We start from the raw sequence: 13912 nt of genomic DNA on the forward strand, positions 1-13912 counted from the left end.
AATCACATGAGAAAAAAAAATCTGTTTGGCCTTAGATTAAGGATTGGTCTCCACTATCTTTACATCTTTGAATGGAATAGAAAAAAGAATTTAAAGCCAAAAAGATAAACTTACCCAGTATGTTCACAAATTCAATGGCCATGTTTGGTAGAGTTTCATACAATAAAAATATTCATTGGAAATAATTATTTTATTTTGTTGTACAAGTGTTGTTATTTATTTTTGTATCTGGCTACATAAAATGCTATTGACTTGTGAATTGTAGGTAACCAAAAAGAAGAAAACACGTTAAAATTGACGTGGACGATAGTAGCTGGCTCAAATAGAAAACTCAATAATGTACGCGAATTTCTAATAATTGTACTATCGAGGAAGAATAAATCAGTTGAAATACATTACTTAATGTGATTAAGAAATAAATATGGCTTTACATTTCGTAAGTTCATAGTTTTATTAAAATATCAGTGCGTATTGACAATCGGTAATATTCTTCGATCTGTTTTCAGTCAGTTTTCATATATATTTTTACAAATTTTACAGAAAATGTATGGTGTGGTGTGTTCCGTGTTATTATCTCTATTATTAAGTCAAAATGTGGATGCAGCGGCGGTCATATCCATTGATTTTGGATCGGAATGGATGAAGATCGGAATTGTTTCGCCGGGAGTACCTATGGAAATAGTGCTCAATAAAGAATCAAAGCGGAAAACGCCAGCTGTTGTTGCGTTTAGAGATGGTGTAAGAACATTCGGTGAAGATGCGGTAACCGTTGGAGTACGATTCCCGAAGAATTCGTATAAATATTTGCTCGATCTATTGGGCAAACCATTTGATCACCCATTAGTGAAAGCCTACAGGTATGAATCTAATAAGTACCGTTACCTACTTTGACGTGTTTCAACTTTGGCGGCTTTGTGTGATAAAATGTGCTTGAGTTTTACTTTTACCAGGCTTTTTTGGATGCATTATCAATAAGAATGACTTGGCAAGAATTTTATAACAAAAGTACGATTGCAATTATTTAAAATAAAACATATTCATTTATTTATACTTCGAATTTAGAGAACATTTTGGAAACATAATAACTATATAAATCTGATTTATTATGATAATAATGATAATGTGGATAAATTATAAGAGGGAATAAAAAAATAGTTGGTTCAAAATAATTTATAGGTTAGACTGATAAATTTATAACTTATTCCTGTTTGTTATTGTAGAGAGCGATTCCCATACTATGAGATGGTGGCTTCAGAACGAGGCACACCAGAGTTCATTCATGATGAGAACACAAGATTTACACCTGAAGAGCTGGTAGCGCAGTTACTTGGCAAAGCTAAGGAGTTCGCTGAAATTAGCCATGGTAAGTTCTTAGAGTATTTCTCATCTATATGTTCAACTAAATCAGTTCTATTTTCACAGTAGGGAATAAAACTAAGGATGGTGAGCAATAAGATAACTTAGGAGTTTAAAAATTTTGACAGCTCCTAAAATTTCCAGTCATCCTGTGGTTGAATGTTTCCACGAACATGTGATTTAGACAAAATTAACTTATGTTTATTTTAGGTTGATAGTGAATTATTGAGTCAGATATTGATTACATATCTAGTTCTTTGATTAAGGTATAAACTTTCAAGCTAGAATCATTTGAAATTATTGGTTTGGAATAATAAATCAAACTAATAAAATTAATTGATAATGAATAAGATTTTCACTCTCATAAAAAGTTTTATGCCTGATAAATACATTGTAATAAATAGGAAATTTCTGGGTACATAAAAAAGTAGGATTGCAATATAATGTTACAATAGCTACTACATAATATAATATAAATAGAAGTATTATTGCACAAATTCACGGTTAAATTTGATTTGAAAGTAGGCATTAAACATTGTGATTATTACTTATTTAATGGTGTTCCGCATTGATCGGAAATTCTTTACATTGTGACTATGACACAATTATTTCATACTAGTTTTCGCTTGTGGCTTCACCTGCATATTTAAACTAACTTCCCATTATCACTACATAGTATAAAACAAAGTCGCTTTCTCTGTCCCTATGTCCCTATGTCCCTTTGTACGCTTAAATCTTTGAAACTACGCAACGGATTTTGATGCGGTTTTTTTTGATAGATAGAGTGATTCAAGAGGAAGGTTTATATGTATAATAACATCCATTAAATAGTGGAGAAGTACTGTTATTTTTGAGGTTTCTAATGTGATGTCGTAAAAAATTACATTTTTTCCGCTTACATTGCAAACGCTGGCTGAACCCTACGAGTTTTATCAAAATAATGTACTAAGTATTATACACATTGAAAAGGTCTACAGAAAAGTCCGCGATGGTATATGTCTATCTCTTATGGATAACTCACAATAACTTTTTTTTGTCATTTATTTTTTACGACAAATAATGGTTAATTTTCGAAGCGATTTTAACCAATACAACATTAATCCTTAACCAATTAAATACCTTGAATACATTGTTCATTTAATATAGATCTATATGGCCCTTTACACCGTATGATTTAAGTGAATATTTTCGAAGATATTACAGATTTAAAAATTGCGGGACGTAGCGTTTGCGGCGGTACTGGCCGGCCGCCCGGCTATATATTTTATACCCTTGCGAAGCCGCAGCGCCGCTAGGTTTTTATATACAAGTTATACAACGTTCACAGTTTTTCTGTAGTGTATTTAGTATTAGCATTGCACCCGTGCGAAGCCGGGGCGGGTCGCTAGTAATAAAATATAACAAAGCGGTAAAAAGTAAAATGATATCATAAAATATCTCCATCGCAACATGAAAGTAAAACAAACAAATTTTCACATTTAAAATATTAGCAAGGTTTAGTAATAAGCCAAATATTTTCAGTTACCTTAAAATTTTATAATCTTTACAGGTCAACCAATTACCGAGTGTGTTATAACAATACCTGGTTACTTTAACCAAGCAGAACGCAGGGCTATGAAAGAAGCCGCCACATTGGCTGGCTTGAATGTGCTGCAATTGATCAATGATTATACAGCTATTGCTATTAACTATGGTATATTCCGGAGAAAGGTAAGATTGTTTCTTATTGCATTTATGCATTGTTTTATGTCCAATGGGACAAGTAAGAATTTAAACAAAGTTTTTAGGCAAAATTCTTGAATATGCCAGACTCTTCTTAATTTGCAGTGTGTGTGATTCTTATTTGGCTGTTGCTTAATCAGCTTAAATAGTCACTACCATTGGTAAATAATATTAAAATAGTATCTGATCATTACTTTTAAATTATGAATACAATTATTTATTTCAGGAAATTAATGAAACAGCATGGCACACACTGTTCTTTGATATGGGAGCAGCGTCAACAAAGGCAGCTCTGGTTGAATACAAAACAGTGAAGACAAAGGAAAAGGGCTATGTTGAAACTGTGCCGCAGTTGCAAGTTATTGGTGTTGGTTTTGATAGGTATGTACTGTGATGGTTTTAAATTTAATTCTTTTGCAAGTTTTAAGTTGTATGAGATTATAACAAGTTGTTCTGATGGATTACTGCAATAAATTCACTATTTAAAGTCTTCCGTTAATTCATTAAATTTTCGTTTCTCTAACAGATTTTATTAAACATCAAATCGTATTGTATCAACAGTTTTAGCACTAACCATTAGATAAAAATAGATAATCGATTGCTAACTATACAGCAACAAAAAAAAAATACTGTAATAACTCAGGCCCCGGAACCACAGACACAATAGAAAATCTATTGTGTCGTGGACCGATCGGGCCACTTGGGGCTCAATGGGTTAATAAATTCAGTTAAACAAATGAAACAAAATGTTGAATTAATTTCGTTTATTAATTTCAGAACTCTAGGTGGTTTGGAAATGACATTACGTCTTCGTGAACACCTCATTAAATCTTGGGAGGCCAACGGTGGGGGTGATGTTAGGGCTTCGCCCCGCGCTATGGAGAAACTAATGCGCGAAGCAGAGCGTCTGAAGATTGTGCTCTCGGCTAATTCTGAACACTATGCGCAGATTGAAAGTCTTTTGGACGATAAAGACTTTAAATTATTGGTATGTTTTTGTTGTAAAAATGCTTTTGCGATAGTTTCGTATTGGATAGAGTGTATGGCTCAATCTTGTATGTAATTAATGATTGGATAGGAATGAATGAATAGGAAAGATTTGGTCGTAGAAACTTCACATTATCAACTGATAAACAAAATTCATTTTATAGTAATAAATGTGCATTTAAGAATTAAATTTCCAACACAATAATATAATTTTGTCGAAATTTTCGGTATAAATTTTATAACAGGAAATAATATTGTAAATAATAATAACAACAAGTAGGCGTAGGGATGTGACGACCCCACCGCCCACGGGTTGGATAACTGTGTGACAGTAGTTATCCAACCCGTGCAATCAGTCAGTACCCATTCCCAGCAAGTGTGCAAGCCGTGCTTCAGCTGGGGAGCACATAGGGTACTAATAATATATGCAACTTAACGGTTTCCTCGGGGAAGTGGGCGACCCTCGAGTGTATAAAGCCTGCTAAATGGATGGCAGAGAATAGAGTGCGAACTGGGCCGCTTCCTGGGGGTCGCCAGGGCGCGCCTGGAGCTGGCGCTGGGCGCGGCAGCATGCGGGACGCCAGCCAATCCCGCCGACCGACCCGACCACCTGGTCGGTCGAACCCACCATCCCCACCAGTAAGCTTGACGACAGCAGGGCCGGCAACGACCCAGCATATGGAGTCCGCTACTGGTGGAAACAATAAGAAGACTCGCATGAGATGGTCAGCTGACCAAAATAAAAATGCCATGCGAGCATATTATAGGGCGACTGAGGGTGAAACCAACCGGACTGGGTACCGAGTGCGACTGCTCCGCGAATTCAATATCTTGGAACCCAACATCACCCTCACTGAACAAAATCTGGTGGACCGAGTTCGATACATCTTGCGCAGGAACATCTTTAGCGCCTCCGAACTCGAACAACTAGGATGTGCGGCTGTTTCCGCGGAAGCCCCTGAACCGATAGGCGTTGATGACCCACCCGATGTGTCAGTCCTTTTCGAGGAGAACACCGGGGTGGAGACCAATGCGATCGGAGCGGGGGAATCTGAGGAAATAGCTACCCAGGACATGGACAAGATCAGGAGAGAGCTTGAGGAGACGATCTCTCATTACCGAGGAATACCGGTTGAGCAGCGCTCCCAGCTTCCTCGCGTTCCCTATAGAGCGTCGACCAGACTTACCGTTGAGACCGTTAATAAATTACTGCCGCCATATTTGGAAACCAGTGCTGACATTGGTGATACGGGATCGATACTATACGCTGCGGCGGTAGTCGTGTGTCGAGCGGTGGGGATTAACTTCCCAAATACGGGAAGAGGATCTCCGCAGCGACATACGACACCTGCTTGGAGGCGTCGTATCGAAACTCGAATCGCTAATGCCAGAGTCCTCATCGGTAAGCTTACTGCTTTTAGGGCCGGTAACACAAGACCGCGAGTGATGCGCTTTGTCAGGTCTGCAATCAGTGAGATATTTCACAATCTGCCCCAGGCAGAGCTATTGCGAATAGTGACAGTGCGCATCGACACCCTGAAACAGCAGGTCGCAGCTTGGGGGAAACGCATAAGACGGTACTCCGAAACAACAAGGAGACACCGTGAGAATCGTCTCTTCGAAAGTGACCAAAGGAAGTTTTACAAGTACCTTCAATCTGGGGCTCGGCAAGCACACATGGGGCCACAACCCGAAAAGGCGGATCTGATTGCCTTTTGGCGTGGAATATGGTCTCATGCTGCTGAGCACGTCGAAGGTGCTTGGATGACGGAGCTGGAGGAAGCGTGTGCAGCCTTACCACCCATGGACCCTGTTGTTGTCACAAGAGACGACATCAGCGCAGCAGTCCGAAAATGCTCGAACTGGAAAACTCCAGGTGTAGACGGACTTCAGACTTACTGGCTGAAAGGGTTCAACGCATGCCATGCTACCTTAGCCCGCCAATTTGGAGAAGCGATTGAGCACCGCTTGCTTCCAAACTTCCTCACTACTGGGGTCACTTATCTAGCTCCTAAATCCAACCGTTCCGCTGACCCGTCACAATACCGCCCAATCACGTGCCTACCTACCATCTACAAGGCACTGACATCTGTACTGGCGGCCAAAATTGCCAAGCATATAGATGGCAATAGAATTTTGGCAGATACACAGAATGGATGTCGGGCGGGTGGTCGCGGAACTAAGGAGCTTCTCCTGATCGATACGGTTATTGGTCAGCAGGTCAAGCGTAACAGACGCAACTTATCCGCTGCCTGGATTGACTATAAAAAAGCATTTGATTCGGTCCCCCATACATGGTTAACGAGAGTCCTGGAACTGTATAAGATCGATCCTTCGATCCGAGGGCTTCTCGGAACATGTATGGGGCAATGGAGTACGATGCTTTGTCTCCAAGGTAAGCGGCTGTCTGACGCGGAGGACCGAATAAGGATACGGCGGGGTATTTTCCAGGGCGATTGCCTGAGTCCTCTATGGTTTTGCCTGGCACTAAACCCTCTAAGCTATTTGCTTGAGAGATTAGGGTCCGGATTTCAGCTTCGCAGGGGTGGCCTAAGACTTAACCATCTGCTCTACATGGATGATCTCAAATTATTTGCGCCTAATAGGTCCAGGTTAACGGAGCTGCTAAACATCACTTGTGATTTTAGCGGCTCCATTGGCATGGAACTTGGGGTGGATAAGTGTGCGGTTATACATGTGGAGCGGGGTAAAGTAACCGCGTCTGATGACATAGCACCATCTGGCGCGGCCCATCTTAGGGTACTTACAGAGGCTGAAACTTACCGGTACTTGGGTATGTCACAGAACATATGTGTGGAGGGGGCGAGCGTGAAACAGGATGTTGCCGAGGTATTTTGTGAACGCATGACAAAAGTTTTCAACAGCTATTTGTCGGGCGTGAACAAAATACGAGCGTTCAATACCTGGGTCATGCCCGTTCTCCTGTACACATTTGGCGTACTCAAGTGGACTCAGACCGAACTGAACGCTCTGGATCGGAAAGTCCGCACAACTATGACTCTGCATCGGTTGCATCACCCGAAATCGTCAGTGATGAGGCTGTATATCCCTAGAAAGTGCGGTGGTCGTGGCATGTTAAGTGCCCAATCGCTGCACAATCGTGAGATATGCAAACTCAGAGACTATTTCCTCGCAAAGGTTGGTCATGCAATCCATGCTGAAGTCATAGAATGTGACAAAGGACTCACTCCCCTATCCCTGGCCAAACAGGACTGGCAAAAGCCGGCGGTGCTCAGCATTTCCGACAGGGAGGCCATATGGAAAGAGAAAGAGCTACACGGTAGGTTTCACAAGATTCTGCATGAACCTCATGTAGATTTCTTGTCCTCCGTGCACTGGCTGCGTTTCGGTGACCTCTTTGGGGAAACCGAGGGTTTTGTCTGTGCGATACAGGATCAGGTGGTTAAGACGAACAATTATCGGAAGTACATCATAAAGGACGGGACCCAGGACTTATGTCGTATGTGTCACCGTCCTGGAGAAACTCTCCGACATGTTACTTCCGGTTGTTCCATGCTTGCCAACACTGAGTACTTGCACAGGCACAACCTAGCAGCTAGGATTATCCACCAAGAGCTCGCTCTGAAGTATGGCCTTCTTGACGGAAAAGTGCCTTATTATAAGTACGCGCCGGAGCCGGTCCTGGAAAATAACCGTGCCAAATTGTACTGGGATCGGCCCATCATCACAGACAGGACTATTCTAGCGAATAGACCTGATATTGTGGTGATGGACCTAGCAACTTCCAGGATTTTCTTGGTAGACATCACTATCCCACATGACGACAATCTTGTTAAGGCCGATTCAGATAAACGGCTCAAATATCTGGATCTGGCGCATGAGGTTGTCGAGATGTGGGGTGGTGTCTCTGCCGAGATAATCCCCATAGTTGTGTCTACCAATGGGCTGGTTCCTACCTCCTTAAAACAATATTTAAGGAGGTTGGATTTACCGGTGAAGCCCATGACAGTGGGGATACAGCGGGCAGTCCTGCTGGACAACGCTCGGATAGTCCGTAGGTTCCTCACTCAGTCGCCCTAGACTCCGGCCGTCTGGCCACTCAGCCGGAGTTGTTTACAACACCGCCGCGAGGCGAGATACTTGCCCCCCATAACAACAAATTAAACATACAAAACTTGTGAAAATGATTACTGAAGTTTTTTACATCACTGCAATGCACTGAATTGAATTGAATTGTTTTACCATTTGCAATTCTTTGAAAGTGGTGCTTGTTTTTGATTTCTTGGTTATTTCCATTGTTATGAATTCTAAACATTGAGATTTTTCTTTGAACCTATGTTTACGTACCTTAATTTATTGAATAAGCTTACTATATTAACATCAATATGTAGCCTTTTTATTAATTAATAATTTTAATTCTGTATGAGTGCCTATTAGGTATTTTATCATACATAAATTTTTGTTATTCACTAAAGTTAAAAAAATAGTTAGAGATAAAACCGTAACTATTGTTTAACAAAACAGTAGATCTCTTCAAAGCACAGTTCATATCAATTTCTTATCAAATCTTTATTCTTTCAGGTAACCCGCACTGATCTAGAAGCCCTATGCACCGATCTTTGGGACAGAGTATCTAACGTGATTCAACGAGCCATTTCTTCAGCGGGTGGTTCAGGAGCCGGTGCCAAAGTGATTGTGGCCGGTGGAGCGTCCAGAGTACCCGCAGTACTAGAGGCTTTACGTAAAGCTGCTGGTGTCGAACCACACAAGTCTATCAATGCTGATGAAGCTGCTACTATGGGAGCTGTCTATAGGTTAGTTAGTCTGTGTTGACGTTTTTTTATTGTGGTAAGGTGACTATGGCCGGTGGAGCGTCCAGAGTACCCGCAGTATTAGAGGCTTTACGTAAAGCAGCTGGTGTGGAACCACACAAGTCTATCAATGCTGATGAAGCCGCTACTATGGGAGCTGTCTATAGTTTAGTTAGTCTGTGTTTTAATAGTTATGTTTGGGGTTCTACCAAATGAATGTCCTCAGCTATTGTAATTTGAAGTAATTGGTTTTTGTGAGATTTTGTTGAATAGATGGTAATGCTTTACAACAATATATGTAAATGTCTATCATATAAATGTATAATAAACTCGATTGAAATCACATTCATCATCATTGCCTTATCCCATTTATTTGGGGTCGGCACAACCAACACTCTGATTGAATTCACATTATTATTTTTGATTTATTCAGGGCTGCATCTCTCGCTACGGGTTACAAGGTAGCTGCTCTGAATGTACGTGATGCCGTATTGCTGCCCGTTCAAGTTGTCTTCACCAGGAATGTTGATGGAAATGATAAATTGGTAAGTATTATAAAGTTTAAATGTGTTATTTGAAATTAATTTCATAGTAAAAAGGAAAATATTAAATGGCTCTGTCTAATTTCAGGAAGAGGTAAGAATGTTGTTATATTATTATTGGTGAATTGTGATGTTTTAAAAGGGGTTTTAAAATAGCTACAAAATACAAATTGTACTCTATTTTTCTATTTTTCCTAATACAATATTTTTGTTACTTACAGATCAGGAGGACACTTTTCGGCCCAATGAATCCCTATCCCCAAAAGAAAGTTATCACCTTCAACAAACATACAGACGACTTCAGTTTCAATGTAAACTACGCGGAATTAGACCACATTCCTTCCAATGAACTCAATTTGATTGGTCCATTGAATCTTTCACAAGTTGTCCTGAGTGGAGTCAACGAAGCATTAAACAAAAACACAGGAGAAAATGTTGAGAGTAAAGGCATTAAAGCACACTTTAATATGGACGACTCTGGTTTATTGAATCTAGTGAATGTTGAATTTGTAGCTGAAAAGACAGTGACGGAAGATGAAGACAAAGATAGCACGCTCTCAAAGATTGGAAGCACTATTAGCAAACTTTTCGGTTCAGACTCAGAACTTCCCGACAAACCAGACCTTAAACCAGAAGAACAACCGCAAGAAACAGAGAAAAATGAAACAACAAAGGCCAATGAAACTAAAACCGAAAAACAAAACGCTACCGAACCAGAGGCCAAGCCTAAACCAAAAATAGTCGTGTTGAAAGAACCCATCAAGTCTGAGGAGCAAATACTTAATTTGCTACCATTGACTCCAGAACAATTCAAAACTTCTAAGACAAAGATTATTGAATTACACAACATTGATAGGAAGCGCATTGAAAGAGAAACGGCACTCAATAACTTGGAAGCGTTCGTTGTTGATGCACAAATGAAGGTAGATATGGAAGAATACGCTGAATGCGGAACTCCAGAACAAATTGAAGAAATCAAAAAGATGTGCAGCGAAGTTTCTGAGTGGCTGTACGATGACGGTTACGATGCACAAACTGAAATGTTCGAAGAAAAACTGAACAATATCAAGGAAAAGACCAATTCGATATTCTACAAACACTGGGAGCATAAAGAAAGGCCTGACGCGGTCGCAGCTATACGTAGCATGCTCAACAATTCCCAGGAATTCTTGAAAATGGCAAAGAATTACACTAAAGAAGCTAATGTCGATAGAGATGTGTTCACCCAAGTAGAAATTACAGTTTTGGAAAAGAAAATTGAAGAAACCGAAGCATGGTTGAGCAAATCTATCAAGGAACAAGACGCGCTGAAGAAGAATGAAGATATTAAACTGACAGTTGAAAGCATAAGGGAGAAGATAACGAATTTAGACCGCGAAGTCAAATATTTGCTCAACAAATTGAAGATTTGGCGGCCAAAGAAGGTCAAGAAGGAAGAAAATAAGACAGAAACTGTGACAGAGTCAGAGAATTCTGAGAAAACGGAGACACAGGAAGAAAAACCGGCTGATTCTGATGCAGAATCGGTTGCACAAGAACCAGAAAAATCGACTGAAAAAGAGGCCGAAACAACAGAAATACCGCAATTAGATAGTAATAGTGAACATTCCGAGTTATAATGTTGAGGAGTAATTTAATTTATTTAGTATAATTTATTTTCTACGTGATAGGGCGTTCGTTTTTTGTATCGTAGTCGAAGCACAAGGGTTTTTTCTACGTTGATTTTGTCATTGTTGATGTGCTATTTGTTATAACATGTTGTTATATAGAAAACAGGTGAAGAAGTCATCCTAGCAATTATTTTTGGCGACAATCAGTCTATAGGTTTAATATACATATTTACCATTTGCAAGAATTTCAATAATTAGATTTTATTTGTATATATTTTTGGTCATAACGTGTTAGTTTATCGGTATTCTTTTAAGTACTAATAGAGTACAAAAAACGAACACGCCCAATGTAACCCAGGCTTAATCTCAACTGCAGTTTCACTTATTTATTTATCCATTTCTGTACTAAAATGTTGCACATTCGGACTGAATTTAATAGATTATTTGCGTCTTGTATTTTTGATCTTTTTATGGTTGTTGAAAATGAGGAATTATATGACCCCAAGGAATTTTTCATTATTGTATGTTAAAATGTGGATTGAACTGATTGTCTATTTATCTATGTGGCCGTATATAATCTTTCTTTAATAACTTTAACTAGTAAAGAGAATTTCCTTAAATTCTCATGATTCTGGATAGAATTAAATGACGTGATAGGTACAACGGTCTGTGAATGTTCAGTGTATTATGTAAGTGAGATTTATCAAGTACCCAGTCGCAAAGAAATTATAAATAAATTATTGGAAATTATTTGTTGTTTCATTTTGTAAATCGTTAATTTAAACGTTACCTTTATGTAATTTTTTTCAACCAATCTCATTAGAAATATACATGAAATATATTATGTACCTAATGAATCAGTGTAATTCTATATTGTATACAATATACGAAAGGAAAATATACATAGTTCCCTTTGCGCTAATAAATAATAATTTCTGTAAAAATAGTTATTACAGAATTTAAAAATTAACAAAGGCCCGTAGGCAAACAAACCCCGTTACAAACAATAAACATTAATAATATCTCTGAAGATAATTAGAAATATTACCCTAAGTGCCATTTCGGCGTCTGAATTAATGTTGCCACTTTAGCGTCGCAACTTCCCTCGAAGCTTCCCCTTTTTACATTCTTGATTGATTGACTTGCGCAAAATTGCTATAATTGAAACACAGAAAGAGGAATAGGGATTAACCTTTAAGTATGGACGTGGAGTCTCACAGGCTACTCAATGTTTACGTTTTCATAGTTTCACCTATTTCCCCCCGCTCCCCGGGATTGAGCGGCTCAGTAGCTTTTGTTTTAGTTGCCAAACTACCAATGAGGGAGGAGGTTGTGTCGTCCGGTGAATATTACGTGAGTAATAACCATCCAAAAATGAACTGGAGCCTGTCAGGCTACACGTCCATTGTTGTCATATAATATATTTTATAAGGGCGATTATGTTTGTTTCAGATTTTGTAGTACAAAATGTCAAATTATAAATAATGCCGTTAATTTTTCATCAAAACTACCGTCTACGACTTCTGTTCAGGGCCCTGCGCAAAAAATTTCCGTGTCGCTGATCCAACTTTCGAACAAAAAGTGAGTGAGTTGTTCGCTACGGATTAGTCTGACAATGAAGAGAATATTGAAGGTTTTTTTTTATATTGGAGTCCGAACTAATACAAAATCATGAGAGTGACAGTGATGAAGATCAGGACCAAGATCAGGACCATGATCAGGACCAAGATCAGGTCCAAGATCAGGACCGGGAACCGGACCAGGTCCTAGGAGAAGAATCGGACAGTTCCAAAAGCTGTGGAAAGAGGAGATTTAAAAAAAAACTAGCACTCGTGTTTGTAGTGCCTCATGTGCAAAGACGTGTTATAAATACTTCATTGCCAAGAGAACTGAGGTTGACTATGAATCGCTTTTTAGGTAATGATATGGTTACAGATGGTGTCCAGGATCAAGAAACCATTCAAGGGTCCAGAAGAGCATGTAGAATCTGTCCCGCGAAAAAACATAGGATAACTACCTATGTTTGTGTTGGGTGCAAGAAACCTGTGTGTCTCCAATGTTCTAGACCTTTGTGCACTGACTGCCAATAAATTAGCGTTATTAGACCGTTGTCAATATTTTTTGTATTAGTTACCGGAAGTAGGTATTTTGTGTTTTTGGTTCCTTATATATTATATTTTAAGAAAAAAAGACTCATTTTGTTATAGTCATAAGTTTGGCTGTTTTTAATATCTAAAAATGTAGCCTAAGTAAATTTAGACTTAAAAGTGTCACGATTTTTTATTTTTTACATTTCTATATTTTTTTTAATAAAAGTTGATTACATAAGCACGTTATTTTATTGCTAAATCCCTTAAATTCAATATCCAATCAGCTTTAACCTCCTGGGGCCTGCGGTCATATATATATTACATAATCAATAAAAAAATATTTCAACGCCATCTTTTGCGTATATGCGGGAATAATACCTCAAATCGATGTAGTGGTATGTCATCCACTATACTAAATGGTTTTTGGTTTTATAAGTGACAGTGATTTGAAGTATTCTCATTTCGAAGTTGACGGTGGCTGTGCGACGGCAAACACGTGGTCAGTAATCTTACATTTCTAGTGGAACCACTCGTATATTGCAGTATATCTTTGTATATCTAATGATAATATATATTATTTCTGCAACCGCAATAGTTATTTTGTCAGATAAATCTAAAACTTGTGAAAAATATGAATGTTTTCTTCTATGTCATACTGGTAAGACATTTGGTCTCAATTCTTGCCAAATTGGTATTGGTTACAAGGGCCCCATGTATTACCTATATGACATTCTTTAGTTTATGTTACAGATTTTATTATAATTTTCAAGGATTATAAGATGCTGAGATCTACCAACACCTGGATGAGTCAA

The 13912-nt window shown here is 38.8% G+C and overlaps 1 protein-coding gene across 1 annotated transcript; it reads left to right on the forward strand.

Moving 5' to 3' along the window:
* The first annotated feature begins 266 nt into the window (after nucleotides 1-266).
* On the forward strand, nucleotides 267-11760 carry Grp170 (hypoxia up-regulated Grp170 co-chaperone protein). The gene is made up of 9 exons (XM_090103983.1): nucleotides 267-436; nucleotides 541-857; nucleotides 1221-1363; nucleotides 2906-3066; nucleotides 3305-3459; nucleotides 3856-4066; nucleotides 8629-8861; nucleotides 9292-9403; nucleotides 9622-11760. The coding sequence occupies exons 1-9, from the start codon at nucleotides 422-424 to the stop codon at nucleotides 11017-11019; spliced, it is 2745 nt and encodes a 914-aa protein (XP_089960109.1). The 5' UTR covers nucleotides 267-421; the 3' UTR covers nucleotides 11020-11760.
* The last annotated feature ends 2152 nt before the right edge of the window (nucleotides 11761-13912 follow it).

This window comes from Colias eurytheme, chromosome 7, assembly GCF_061535395.1.
Source record: "Colias eurytheme isolate Ceu_HAF_F1 chromosome 7, ilColEury1 Martin Lab GWU primary, whole genome shotgun sequence".
NCBI classification, from domain to species: Eukaryota; Metazoa; Arthropoda; class Insecta; order Lepidoptera; family Pieridae; genus Colias; species Colias eurytheme.